Consider the following 14,821-nt stretch of genomic DNA (forward strand, 5'->3'; position numbering starts at 1 on the left):
TGTTCAAGCGACAGATCTGCATCTGAAGCAGCAGGATGAGATCAGCACCCCTGGACCCTCTCAGATTTCCTCCAAGTACTCCTTTCCCAGAACACACTTGTTGGTAATTTTAGTCTAAAACACTCACTGCATATCGCACAAGTACTAGCTGTTCACTCAAAACAACCCCACAGATTTAAGAGTACCGACTGATCCCGAACCATCTAGAAGAGCTTTAGCACTACCTTGAAGAGACTGAGTTAGACAACAAAGATAGTAGAGACTTTACAGAAAGCTGACCAGGACATCATCAACAACCAGTAGACAGCTTTTTGACACATCAAACTTCTCAGAGGACTTAACTGTTCCCTTTTGTGGCAGATTTTTTCACAACATTGTGAGAGTCTGTGCAGAAGTTCACGATTGTGAATCATGCGTCATAGAGCCATGATCCGCATGGAAGAACAAGGCTTCAGCAGCCACAGTGAGGATGACAGCCCCAATGACAGCTGGTCCTGGGTAACTACAATCAAATATTAATATATGTACCATGTATGGGCTGCACAGTGGCTTGGTGGTTAGCACTTTCGCCTTGCAGCTAGAAGATCCCCGCTTTGCGTCCCAGCCTTCCTGGGATCTTTCTGCATGAAGTTTGCATGTTCTCCCTGTGCATGCATGGGTTTTTTCTGGGTACTCCGGCTTCCTCCCACAGTCGAAAAACATGCTAAGGTTAATTGGTAACTCTAAATTGTCCGTAGATGTGAATGTTTGCCCAGTGATAGACTGGCGACCTGTCTAGAATGTCCCCTGCTTTCGCCCTAAGTCAGCTGGGATAGGTTCCAGCTCCCCCGTGACCCCAATGAGCATTAAGCGGTGTATAGATAATGGATGGATGTAGTTGTATAAGAGAAAGGAAGCAATACACTGTAAAAAGCCTGCACTGAGCCGTGTGTTGTCCTGTGGATTTAGATTTAAATGAGCAAAAAGACAGCTCCTAAAATGCCTATAACTACTAATAACCAGTGGGAAAGTAGGCCTGGACTGCCTGGTAAACATGGGAATTACTGGGTTAAACTGTGTTACGTAATAGCTGCTGTGGTTAATGGGCAGACATGAGGGTAGTATTGATCTTCACATGTGACTCTTGGCAGGAAAGTACATTCCTGTAAAGCTGTGATTTACAGAAAAAAGTGTGCTGCACTAAACATTTTTCAACTCTCTACATCATCTACCTTATTTAGTACATGGTGTGCAGCAGACTGGCAGCATGTCTTTGAATTCAACACAAGCATCTTTGGGTGTGCGATGAATGAAACTGTAAACACAGACAGACTTGGCTTTTGTGTTGCTCTCAGGAATTTCATTCATCACAAAATGTGTGGCCATGTGCTTAGTTTGTTATGTGGGCAGGTTGATATTTGCTCTTTGCACGATTGAAATCTGCTTGTATATGCAAACTGTATGTGTGTGTCTGTAACGTCTGCAGCATGCGTGTGCTTGTGTGTGTGAGATCTGATATGTTTTTGATGGCTCCAGCGATCACCCTGCAGTATTATCTCAGATCAGACACGTGAGAAGAACAGAGAGGGAGAGAGGAAGGAAGAAGGCGGTTTGCTGAGACAGGGGTTGCCTGGTTTCTCCCGGGCACTCCCTCTGAGGCCGACAATGCATTCATTTCATCACCAAGGAGACGGGGGTGTCGTTTGGGGGGGGATGGGCTGGTTGAGCCAATCATAAAGCTGCTCCAGCCACACACCACTGTTGAACTGCTGAGCCTGTCCCCACCGCAGACACGTTACAGGGCTTTAGAAAAATCTGATTAGTTCAGTTTGCAAGGCTAGACGCTGCAGCTTTCAGCCACGGTCACCAATCCTATTTTCACCTCAACAACAACAATATCTAGCATGTGTGGAAAAGAATATCTGCATTGTGGTTGGTTAGTAAAAGAGCATCAGGGCTGTCTGTCTCTCAGTGTTATTAGTTGACCCTAATAAAGGAGATTTCCTGTTAACTGTACACCTTGTGAAAGTGAAATTAACACGTGCACTGCCACTGGCTGACTAACTGGAACAGATAGATGCAAATAATCCTCTTTTAAAATGTTATGTAGTTAGATTCCATAGCATATTGCCATCATAAATAATATTCAGCTATACAGTGCATGCAGACATTGTGTTCGAGCCTGTTTACCATATACAGCAGGCGTTCATTAAATTACTTTTAAAATTGCCTTGCATTCAACCAGAGGCTGCTAACAACAGATTATACATGCATATGCATCTTTCACATTAGAAACACTGATGTCTATCTAAATTTAAATTTTAGATACCAACAAATATAAATAATTGTTTACGTGTTTGGAGATATTTTTTCCACTCAGTCAAGATCAAAATCCAGTGACAGATAGCATAAAGGCCTAAAAGCCATGTAGTTGTACAGTTTTTCTTCAAGTTTGGATGGTCCCCATTTATGTCAATTTACACTTTTTGCCCCTTTAAAAAAACATTAAACCTGCGTAACCATAAATGCTATACATACCACAGGGTCAAAATAAGAATCGTCATCAATTAAAGATTAACTTCAGGCAGATATAATGTGGACTAAAGGAGGAGGACAAAGCGTGGAGGTGTTGCCTGAGCACATGGAGCCAGTCGCTGGGCCCCGGCATGGTGGTGTTGTTACGTAATAAGTCATGTAGCTTCACTCTCTGTGGTGTAACATGTCTTTATAAGTACCAGTGTGGGCCTGAGGTCATGCCTAGCGATGTGAGCTGTTGGTCAAGCACATGGTTCGACTGCACACACAGATAAAAGTTCACTTTCTCAGTCGGCTGCAACAACATACGCGCTGAACTCAAATGAATAAAACACACATACAGAGTGAACATGTAATCAAGTTTTCTTGGAAAGAAATTGAAGGACCTCTGAATGGTCAGGTTGTCACATCCAACTCTCCTTCATACTTGTCTCCATGTCACAGGCTTTCATGTCAAAGTTTTACAACCACAGATGATCTTCAGTATCAAGTTACGTTGCAGAGCTATTCTCCTTTTCCCTTAGAAATGATTCCAACTTTGCATGTTTCCGTGTAGCCAGAGGCTTCAAAAGAAATATATTGTACTGATATGAGAGTTTTAGACATGCTAGTTGGTGTTTTTTGTTTCTGCTTCATTCATTTAGTTAGATTTTACTGCAGTTGCTTTTACTGCGAATCATCATCTAACACTGTAAGCTTCAGTAAACACCTGAGCCAGTGGTCACCCTGCACACTGCAGTGAATAAACCAGTTCTTCTCCTTTGCCACACCTCTACAGCTTTCTCTCTGTCACGCACGCACATACACACACGCACGCCCACACACACACACACACACGCCCACACACACACACACACACACACACACACACACACACACACACACACACACACACACACACACACACACACACACACACACACACACACAGACATTCTGCAAATTCTCTTTCTTGCCTACTCTCCTAACTTCACGCTCTCTCTCCGTCTCCCCTCCCTCTCCCACTCTAGTTGGCTCCTTTCTGCTCCCTGATGAATGGCAGAGTTCTTAGAAAACCCAACACGTGCTTCCTTGTTCCCTCTGCCTGGCGCTGATAGCATATGTGTGTGTGTGTGTGTGTGTGTGTCCGTCTATGACACAGTGGATGGTCACATGTTCCACAGCTAGGCAGTGCAAACTATGAGTATTGACGGCAGAACTTGAGCCATAGACTCGATTTAACTATGTCACATGTTGGGACTAAAGTTTCATGCACACAAACAAACACATCCCGTCCTGTGTGTCTGTTGCCAGTCTCTGGAAAAGCTCTAGAATAACAAGCAGAAGCAGGGGTAGATAGATGTGAGTGCAAGTCCTGTGGGCTGGTTCTTAGAAACATTGAGCAACAACAAAAAGCCATGAGTCCCAGCTAGGCGAGACTGTGAGGGGAGATAAACTTTTGTGTTAGTTTCTAGAAAGTAAGAACTGTGTGTCCTGACCCTGGGTTCAGGGAATAGCACCTTACATAAAATTCTTATAATCTGATTACAAAAGTCAGGAATGTTTAAAAACAGCTAGTAAAAAAAAAAGAAATATCCTTCTAGCCAGCATCTAGAGAAAATACATTTGTTGTGGCTGTTTGTGGAGCAGCGGTGCTTGTAACTGAAACTTTATTGTTACTCTTTGGCTGTTTGGCTGCTTGGCAGTCATGCATTAAACATTAATAATAGGTTTGACAAAAATAACAGCTGTCAACTAATGGCATCAGTTTGGTGCTGGCATCGAACTGGTGCCATTAGTTGTTCTGTATTGATTACAAAAGACTGTGCTTCACTCTGTGTAGTCAACGTCTCCCTCTCTCTCTCTCATAGACACATACATTTACATTTTCTCTAAACCACTACTCTAGATTTACCAGATTAAAGAGCAGGCTCTGCTATTGGAACTGAATGCATTCTTTACTGAGACACAAATCATCATGTGTCCACCTTTATAGCAGGGAGGGTATCAGGGAGAGATGATCTGCAACTCTGCAGACTTTTTTCAGCTGCTCTTTGTTGGGGAAATTTTGTTGCTCTGCTTTTCTCTTTAGAATACCTCAAAGGTGTTGTATTGGGTTCAAGCCAAGCAACATACTTGGCCTGATCATAGTGTTCATGTTTTTCTTCATCAGAAATTCTTGTGTGGTTTTGGCAGCGTGCTTTGTAGTGTTATCATGCAACCCATATCGTTACACTGCTACCTCTGTGCTTCACTGTCAGGGCTATGCATTCACTGTTCACAAACATGCCGGATACCAACACAAACACATGTATCTTAGTCTTATCTGACCAGAAAATGTGCTCCCAGATTTATTAGGTGAATCAGGCTTTTTGTGTGTGTGTTTTGTAGAAAGTTTCACCTTGCATTTTTGTTCTGATCAGCAAACAAGGCTATTTTTTTCTTGGACACCATTCATAGAGGTGGATGCGTGTTGTTTTCCTACACTGCCCTTCATGCTGTCTGAGCTGTCATAGCCTCTGTGAGTTTTACTGATGGCCCCTGTGCTAAGTCTAAAGTCTGTCTGTTCTGTAGAGCTACACTGTGCATATAGTGCACTGAACATAGAAACATTTTAGGGGGACGACCACTGTGGTTCTGATTAAGCACATTGTGGGTCAGTGTTTACCTCCTGATTATTGCTGCAGCTGTGTTTTAACTGATTTATACTTGGTCACAAAACTTTCAATATCCTCTATTTTAGTGAAGTCTCACATGGAATTATTTATGTTTGTATGGCAGTTATTTTCCACATGGAGCCATGATACAGACATCCACACAAACGCAACCCATAGGTCTAAAATTCAAAAAGTCCCAGAGTCAGCAGGTCATTTTATAACTATTTTCCTGCAATTAGGCCGATTAATAAATTCAAATTTGTTTTTCATTGTTCATAAGAGGAAATCAACTTGAATCAACTTGAAAATAAAGCAGTTATTGAGAAGTGGTACAATTTTGAATCATTTGACATGTCAGTGGTATTGCACACAGTTGTAATGATATGCAGAAGTATGATAGTATTATGGTACAACATGTGTCATGTATGACACTTTATTGACAACAGCAGCCCCTTCTTCTCAGGTTTATTTCTGCCTCTGATCCATAAATGTCTAAACTGTCAATATAATGAGGTAACTACGCTGACTGAGTGAACTAGAAACAAAAGAGAAAACATGATCTTCTAAAGGAATAGTTGGGCAGTTTTAGCGTTTTTTCCCGAATGTCTCCTATAGTGTCTCCTATAACTGTATTTTTTTTAAAATAAATCTAAGTCAGCAGCTCGATAGCTGAGCTATCCCTACAGCAAAGTCTTTCTAGGAAGTTGCTTTGCTTTCCAAAAACAAATTCCCATGTATAATTCCCTGTTAAAAAACAATTTGTAGAGTTTACAGCTTGTTTGATTTGTTTCAGCATTTTTTTTTTTTTGGGAGAAATTAATAAAAATGTCCCAGACCACATGTATATAATCACATTCTGAACATGCCGCTGTCTTTATTTTATTGTTGAACTTGAAATGTCCTGAGGTTCCCTACTATTATAGAACAATGCTTGGGCTTGCAGTTGGTGAACTACTGTATGCACATGAAAACAGCATAGCAAGTCTAATTGTCACTACCAGAACAACCCACCAAATTGTATTCCAAACTGCACTAGCCATTTAAGAATCAAAACATGCCAAAAAAAAAAAATATTGACACGTCAACGCTGTGTTGGTCTGGCCTCAGTTTGTCAGGGCAGGTAGGTAGAATTACATTTTGACAAGTGAGACACAGTCAGTACATTGCACAAATACAAATGCCTTGAAGCCGACTGAATGTCAATGCTATTCTTGTCTCCTCAGCTGCACATGCAAGAGTTGTATTTCTTCAGAATAGGAACATGATCCCTTTTCTCTACATACTCAAGTAGAAACATGTTTATGTATGACTTCAAGATTTAGCTAACCCCGTGTAATTTGAGAAGTTCTCATGCATATTTCTACCATGCACTTTATATCATGGGATATGAATAGCATCTAAAATGTGACGCTTTAATTAGGGATCTCATTTTTCCTAATCCCTTTAACTTATTGTAAGACAAATGCACACATAGCGTTTAATAATGTGGAGACTTAATGTGGCCTCACAGCAAACTGTACTGATAGAGCAGACAAAATAACAAAGACAAAGGACATTTACATTATGGTTCTAGTTTGTTCTCACCCTTAATTTACAATTCATACTCATAATTACAACTGTTGCATATTTTTCTGCTCAGTTTTAGTCTCAGCTAAGACGAGTGCAACTGAGAAAGATGTACCAACCTTCAGAGTACACATCAAAATATCAGAATATCTTCTTTAACTTGCAGCTCTGTAGCACCTGCTCAACAGAGCATCAGTACTACAGATGTAAGGGTAAAATAGATCTGGTTGTGCTTTCTAATAAGCCACCTTTTATGCAGAGTTTCAAAGTTACTACGAATACTGTCAGTAATGTTTATTTGACATTACTAAGATCAGCCTTTGGGTTGCTAGGTTGCAAAAACCTGGGTGTTGAATTATTAAAGTGTCAAGTCATTAATGAAGGATCAGGGGTTCATTTTTTTCTAACAAATCAGGAGCAAGGCATGTGTAAATATACATTTTAATATATTACTGACAAAGATCCACCAAGAGTGCAACTGTAAGTGGTGAGATATTAGCAAATGAGTTTTAGTGCAGATGCCTTGTAGCTCTTTTCAAGAAAAGGTCATATGGCCTGTCTGATCAACTAAAGCTCTTTTTATTCATCACAAAGTTATCTGTAAAGCAACTAACTGAAAACAAGTACGCTATGAACAGTAAACACAGACTTATACTTAACAAAAAAAATAAAAGCATCATGCAATATCCTAGTAGATTCTATTCATTCTTTTTGCCAAAGGGAATACGTTTTGTTCTCTCTCTCCAGCAAACAGCATCTCTATAACAGAACGGATGTCATGAAACGACAGCAAGCAATATATTGGACATGATAACGTGCAGATGGAGAGTGGGGTCACTCACCAGAAAACACAAGTCAGTCATGAGTCACACATTCAGTTAATGAAGTTGTCGATGCTGCTTGTGGGATGTTTTCCCGATGGGGAATCACATAGTCGGACACATCCGTTCAGAGGATCACGTGGCAGATTAATTGTCACATCATGCTGTCTGAAACAATTTCTTAGCTGGCAAATGGCCGAGCTGTGGGCATTTTAGTGCCTGACTGCAGCTCAGTTGACATACTGGCATCCAGTGTGCCAACAGCCTGTTCTCGTCTTTCTCTTGTCATCTGTGGCATCATGTCTTCTGACTAAAGCTGCATCTTAAGGTGACCTTTTATAGTCACTGGTCAAAGAAGTGTTAGCGTGGTGGTCACATTGTCCTTTAAAAGCCCCACTTTTGGATTAACTCAGTAGACTAGAATTTGTCACAGCTCAACTTCTTATGCACAGTTGACTAAATTTAACCCTTTTCTACGGTGGAAATTCGATTTTTTTGTTTTCAGTCCAGAAATAAGACCTGTGCCATGCTGTGTTTATATTTGTGTTCAGTGTACATAAAGCAAAAAAAAAAAAACAAAGATACTAATTTAAGAGGGAAATGTACAGTAAACAATGTGTGACGTCGGCTCCTGCTCAGCCAATCGGGTGTCTCCGTGGCTGCAGCTCGGTGACGGAGGAGGAAGATTTCAGCTGCGGTTTAAATACCGGAGCAGCCTTCAGCGGAGGATCTAAGATCAGATGTCAGCGCGGCCGAATGAGGCTCAGTGTTTCCGAGGATGACTTGATTTGCGGACCGACGGTAGAACAGTAGATCTGGAGAGGACGTTTAGTCGGAACATTTGGATGGAGCAAAGATCCCGGAGCGACGAGCGACACCATAAATAATGTAAGCAGTAAGACAGATTATCTACCCATAACATGCTGCCAGGGGACATACAGAGAGATTCAAATATTCATAGAACCCGTTCGGTCGGTGTCGATTTAACGCTCTCTGCTGACTTGGCGCTTGTTTTGCGTGTTTTTCATTGCGCGGCTGTTTGAATGGAGGCTGATCTCAGAGCAGACTGCAGAGCCTCACCCCGTGCAGATGTTTACATGTCGACACACAGGCCACACACATGATGCTACCATCTATTTATGAAGCCATGTCGGTGCAGTGGGTTTTATTTTGAGCTGTGCGCTTTTCAGGTTCAGCACAGATGCTATAATGTCATAGGAGCCATGTGTCCAGATCTATTTATGTTGCCTTATATAGAGAGATAGTCGTGCGTGATATTATTATACGTGACCCTCTTAGAACGAAGAGATTTTAACATGTTTGCACTGTAGCAAAAATCTTTATGGGATTATTTCTTTCTGATTTATTGCCTTTTAGCTGTGCCAGACAGTAATCCTGTAGTGTCAGACTGCTGCTCCAGTCATGCTGAATAGACTTAATTGGATAATCCTCCACATCATCATGTGTAAATCCCTCTCTGTTATCTCTCTACCTGCTTCTATTTGGTGACTTCACTGTTTTTGCTGAAGTCTTGTATTGACTAACTTTAAATAAACACAATGCAGCTCTGACTCAGTGTTGTTGCCCACATATACCAGCAGCAGCTATTTAGAAGAGATCCCTGTAATATTTTGTTGTTTCTCACACACTGCATGTCCCTTGAATGACACAGAATGACCCTCCGAGTGGTCTCGTGATTGGTTATTATGTAATGGAGAAGCATTGTGATTGGCTGTGAAAGACAGAGCTCCTGGAAGAGAGGGCTGTGTGTGTGCATGGACTAGACGTCTGTTTGCACGTGGCCATTGTTGACAGTGATATCAGGGCTGGAACATGTGCTTGAATGTGCTCATGGTGGTATGGGTGCATCTGAGAAGGAGAAAATCAATAGATAAGGGAGCCAGAGTGAGACAAAGAGGGCATATAATTATGTAGTTCTTGCCAAACAAACCCACTCTAAGTGCTTGAGCAAGAAGTCACGCTTGGAAGAAACACATTCACCCAAAGAAAACCCCTGTGGTATCCAACCATTTGGGTTTGTTTCAAAGCATCTAAAAGTGAAGTAGCATTACATCTTTCCAGTTACAGTATCGTGGTTACTGTGGATAGTATCGCTGTGAACTGTGCAACTGATTTCTACCACAGTAACCCAGGAAAAAACCACAACTACCTGCATGATCCCTTACTTGAGAAAAGATTTTTCTTGTAGTCTGGAAAATTCATTCATTCACTGGTTTAATAACAGCATTGTAGTGTGTCGTGTTGTTATAATGGGTGAATGCAGGTCTAATGTTTAGAAGAATAATGCTAGACCTATGATAATGCTATTTCATTAGAGCAAGAGATCACAATATGTGAGTCACAATAAGCCTGTTCAACAAATCATCCTCTTTATTAGTGCTCTTACATGGTTTGCCATCTGTTCCCGAGTCACGCTCTAATATTGTGTGTGTGTGTGTGTGTGTGTGTGTGTGTGTGTGTGTGTGTGTGTGTGTGTGTGTGTGTGTGTGTGTGTGTGTGTGTGTGTGTGTGTCAGTGCCTGAGTCAGCACAAGCAGGTGGCAGGTGGACGTTTTAAAGGACAAGGTACAACACTGATATCACAGATTTTGTGTGTGGTTGTTTATTGCGTCAGGGAAAATGCCTTTTTCCTGTCTCTTTAACCCACCTCTCACCTCGCTTTCAGAATCCCCTCTTTATCCCACACTCTTTGTTTCTTCGCATTTTTCCCTAAAGTCATCTTTATGTTAGTTGACATTATCTATTTCTCCAGAGTCCAGCATCTTCATCTGCTTTGCTCCTTTTAATTTTCATCAGAATGTCACTTTTTTCAGTTGTACTCGTTCATCTCATTACTCCTCTCCTTCTTATTCTACTTTCTTATTCTTTTTAATTTCATTCTGTCTAGCTCGCCTTTTGTTTCTTTCTTTTTTATTTTTTGAACAGGACTCAATCCAAGTCGTTTAGCAAATTCCAGTGCAACAGATTAGAAATTCTTTCACCCCTAAAGAGGCACTGGTGGCGTGTAGCTGGTTGTGTTAATATACCATATTTGGCCCAGCATGTGAAAAGCAGATTTATGTGTTTTTCACTGTACTTTCTAAAAATATCTGCTCTCCAAGCACTCTCACCAGTATCATACCAGTTGGTGCCATGAATAAGGCATCGTGGCTTCAGGGCCATTAGCTGTTGTAGTACACACTCTGACATATAACACAGCAGAGACTAGAAGCAGAATCAAATCTTCTGAATACTCTCATAGTTTTTTTATGCTTCTTTATATGCATAAATATGCAAAATGAGAAATGTCAACTTTTCTATCATCAAAAGGTAATAATACTATTAAATTCTTCTGGATGCAGGGTGTATTTTGTTGCTCCTTTCTCTCTCTTGAATAAACAACCACCCGTCTTGCAGCTCTGTGAATGCCTTTCCCTGTCTGTGGCTCTGTCCAGGGCCGTGTTTGGCATTCTACACATAGAGCATTAGAGGCTGTGGATCAGAGAGGCTGGCACCGCACCATCTGATTAATGTTGTCCCTGATGGACTGTGTTTTTACTACAGAGAGGGGAAAAAAGGTGCTTCTGAGTTTATATCGTGGTTTTGTTTTCAACAGAGAGAAGGAAAACCTTAAAGCATTTATTCACCAACGCCAATCACACCCACAAGCATTCCCAACACTCAGCAACAGCACGTCAGTAAATACAAGAACGTGGAAATTCTCTTAGTTTGTGGTTTCAGCAACCTGCCAAGCATGTGAGATTGTAAGTTTGGCTGGAGTGTGTGGGCAGTAACTGAACTCAAGTGGATCAATAATGGATCTTAATGAGGCAGGATGACAGTATGGTCTTCAACCACACACATGTACATTATATTATTATTATACAGTCTTACGTTAAAGGCATGAAGCACAAATAAAATCTTAGTTTATCGACAAAGAAGAATAAGTGGGGACACATCTGCAGCAAAGAAATCCAAAAAAACTCTTTCTGCCTCCCTTTCTGTCTCCAGTTACAGACCATGAACTATGTGGGTCAGCTGGCGGGCCAGGTGTTTGTGCAGGTCAAGGAGCTGTACAGAGGACTCAACCCTGCAACACTGTCTGGATGTATAGACGTCATCGTGGTCCGGCAGCCCGATGGCTCCCTGCAGTGCTCTCCCTTCCACGTCCGCTTCGGCAAGATGGGTGTGCTGCGGTCCCGTGAGAAAGTGGTGAGATCATAGAGCACTCTCCGTCGCTTATGTTTTCATCTGTAGTGTGTATCTGTGTGCAGGTAATTAGAGAGCTAAGGGTCTGTTTGCCCACGCATGTAATCTATGTGCAGCAACCACAAAAGAGCTAGACAAAGAAAGTTCTTAAGAGATAAGTAAGTGGTAGAACAAGTATTCTGGCTTTATTTAAGCATTCTGATCTTTTACTTGAGTAAAAATGGCTAGAAATTACTAAAAAAACAAGCCTTTTATTACAAATAAAACTAATCTATGATATTTAATATATAGCAGAGTAAGTATTTAGGCAGTAACCATATTGCACTTATTAAAAGTCAAACAGGTAATGCATTTAAATATATATAAATGATGAATATACAGCAGTCCAAACACTGCATGAATGCATTTTTTTTTCTTTGTGAATACATTTATAGTGACAAATAACACACAGATGAGATGGATTAATATTTTTTTAACCCTAAAACTACTGCACATTTCTACACACGATGAGGCTGACCACATGTTAAAGGGCTCTTTATTCCGTCCTCCAGGTGGACATAGAGATTAATGGAGAGCCTGTGAGTTTGCACATGAAGCTGGGAGAGAATGGAGAGGCCTTCTTCGTCAAAGAGACTGAGAACAAACTGGTGAGTAATGATTGACAGAGGCATTACTTCTAGTCAGTAAACACACACAAATATAGAACGGAACATAACTTGGTACATGAAGGTTACATTGCCAGAAACGACATGCAGGCAGTGTTTAATTTGTTCTGCTGCTTGTAGGGAGCACAGTCAGTTCTTGTCCTGTTTCACTGTCGGAGTTCCTACAGGTTTTTACCACTTACTGATAGATCTACAAACGCATAATGGTATTGTGATCATCACACTTCAATCTCTAGTCTTCCTGCCCAGACAAGCCCAGAGGATGCAGAAATGTACCTCTCCTCTTTTTTAGATGCATCACGAGACTGAGCTTCAAAGAGAATTGAAGACGTTTCAAATTCTTTATCAAAAAATAAAATAAAATAGGATGATGTCACTTTTTTTTAACAATTACTAATGTATCTAAAAGTATTTGATCATAGACAGCAAGAGGGACCAGTCAAATGACACATGGACAATAGCATCTGTTTGTTTAGAAAAAAAATCTGCAGATCTGATTCTGTTTTTACACCAGCAAATAGAGACTTCAGCATATCAGCTGAAATATAAGCTGAGTAACAAGACGGAACAACAGCTTCTGTCCTTCGTGGCATCCTGCTGGCCAGCATGACTTTAGTTTCCTGGAAACAAACCATCAGGACATGCAGAAAGCATAAACAGTCAGACTGGTTCACACACAAACACTACACAGGCAGCTGACAGTTCGTAGCAAACTCATTTCTTGCTGTGGTCTTCACTGAGCTGCACTGTTAGACTGCGTATGTCACCCTGTGTCATGTGTATGGACAACAAGAAGTCAGCAGCAAGCTGTGACATCAGTATGTCAAAAACAGCACCAGAGTAAAGGTTGAAATTCTGCATGCGGCCTCAGAAGCTAAAAAATATAAAAAATAGACATTATGAATTAAAAAGCACTAATGATCACAAACAAAGTAAATTGCCCGGTTTGTCAAACTCTGTATCACTTGTCCTATAACAATATGGCAACACGACAGTCAGAGTGAAAAATAGTGTGCTGATTGTGCGATAGCATTCATCATAGCCTTTGGTTGCTGTTTTGCCTCCATCTACTTGAGCGGACGCAGCTGTCAGACTTGAATTATATGGAATTTGCCTAACTGTGCAACACAACAGTAAAATTTTGGCTCCCTAGTAGATCATATTACACATACGTATTTGCAGCCCAAGTGCAAGCAAACCAGGAAAAAGTCTAATCTGGGAACACTTCCCTTTGTTTTGAAAACTGATTCTGTAAGGTGATAGGTAAGGATTCATGGAAGGATGGAGGAATTTAGGGTCAGGACATCATTCCTCTGAAGGAAACAAGGATGATCTATTCCCTCGCTGTGGTAAACAGACCTCATCAGCAGTCACAATGTTATGTGTGAAGTGGTGAGCAATGACAAGAGCTGGCTGTGCTCCCTCGTCAACAATTAAGAGGAATATGTTATAATCTGACAAGATCTAATTCCTAATCTGAAGGATTACTCGGATGTGATTCTACTTTCATTACTTAATGTCTGTCTCAGAGAGTAGAATCCATTCTCTGACGGTAACTTAATCAATAGGTGCATTAGGAGCTCTTTAGAATGGCCCCTGTACGTATATTATAATGCCTCAGTCCTTAGCGGATGGGAAAATAACGGCTTTTGAATTTAAAGCCCTAGCCACACAGAATTATTTGCTAATTCTGTTTGACCGTGACTGTTATACTGTTCTGGCCTAGCGTCAAATCCTCTCCTTAGCATAACTCTCCCTTCACAGAGTGGAAAAGCACCAGAGACCTATTTATAGCTCTGCCCAGTTCACCCTCAGAGTGCACAGACTGCGCTCACAAATTGGTGGTCACTGATGTGGGTACAATTCGTGCAGACGAGATGATCGGACAGACGTGCACATTGTGAAAGAAAATGCAAGTAATTCCCAGTAATGGCACAACATGCACAGTGTGTTTTCCACTCAGATGAACAGGCACAGCATGAAACTCTGTCTGAGGTGGCAGTTTGGTTTCGAGTTATTTACCTTTAATCAGCGTCTTTGTTTAGCGTCTCAGTTATTATCTGCCTGATCTCAACGGAAAAAGCTCAGCAACATTTTTAAGGCCCTACTTGGCATGGAGCCCAGTCTTCTGTGCCTCTCCTCCCCCTGTGCTTTCTCCCGCTTGTCCCTAAAGGGGTGAAGTTAAACTTGACGATGTGTTGGGGCTTGTACATTAGTGATCGGATTGTACTTAGGAAACATTACCAAATGTTCTCATCTTCAGGCTACAACATCAGGAACCTCTGAATACCAGTAGTATCTTGATGTGTTTATGCTGACAGGCGAAAACATAAAAATAATTGTAATTGTTTTCATGTTTATTCAATCAGTGTAGCGTCACCAAATTTCATTTCAGAATCATCATCAAAGAT

At 41.1% G+C, this 14,821-nt stretch overlaps 1 protein-coding gene across 7 annotated transcripts in view; it reads left to right on the top strand.

The window, feature by feature from the left end:
- Positions 1 to 211: 211 nt before the first annotated feature.
- Positions 212 to 14,821, top strand: part of lpin1a (lipin 1a) — a 28,761-nt gene continuing 14,151 nt past the window's right edge. For 3 of the 7 annotated variants that reach the window (XM_035944004.2, XM_035944007.2, XM_035944005.2), the window contains exons 1-3: positions 213 to 498; positions 11,548 to 11,748; positions 12,297 to 12,392. In XM_035944004.2, coding sequence (XP_035799897.1) covers positions 412 to 498; positions 11,548 to 11,748; positions 12,297 to 12,392 — 384 coding nt within the window. In that variant the 5' untranslated portion in view covers positions 213 to 411. Of the gene's footprint in view, positions 499 to 8,236; positions 8,426 to 11,547; positions 11,749 to 12,296; positions 12,393 to 14,821 lie in introns of those variants that run through there. The other 4 variants (XM_055012240.1, XM_035944003.2, XM_035944006.2 and 1 more) reach the window with 4 other exon arrangements.

This window comes from Amphiprion ocellaris, chromosome 1, assembly GCF_022539595.1.
Source record: "Amphiprion ocellaris isolate individual 3 ecotype Okinawa chromosome 1, ASM2253959v1, whole genome shotgun sequence".
Taxonomy (NCBI): domain Eukaryota; kingdom Metazoa; phylum Chordata; class Actinopteri; family Pomacentridae; genus Amphiprion; species Amphiprion ocellaris.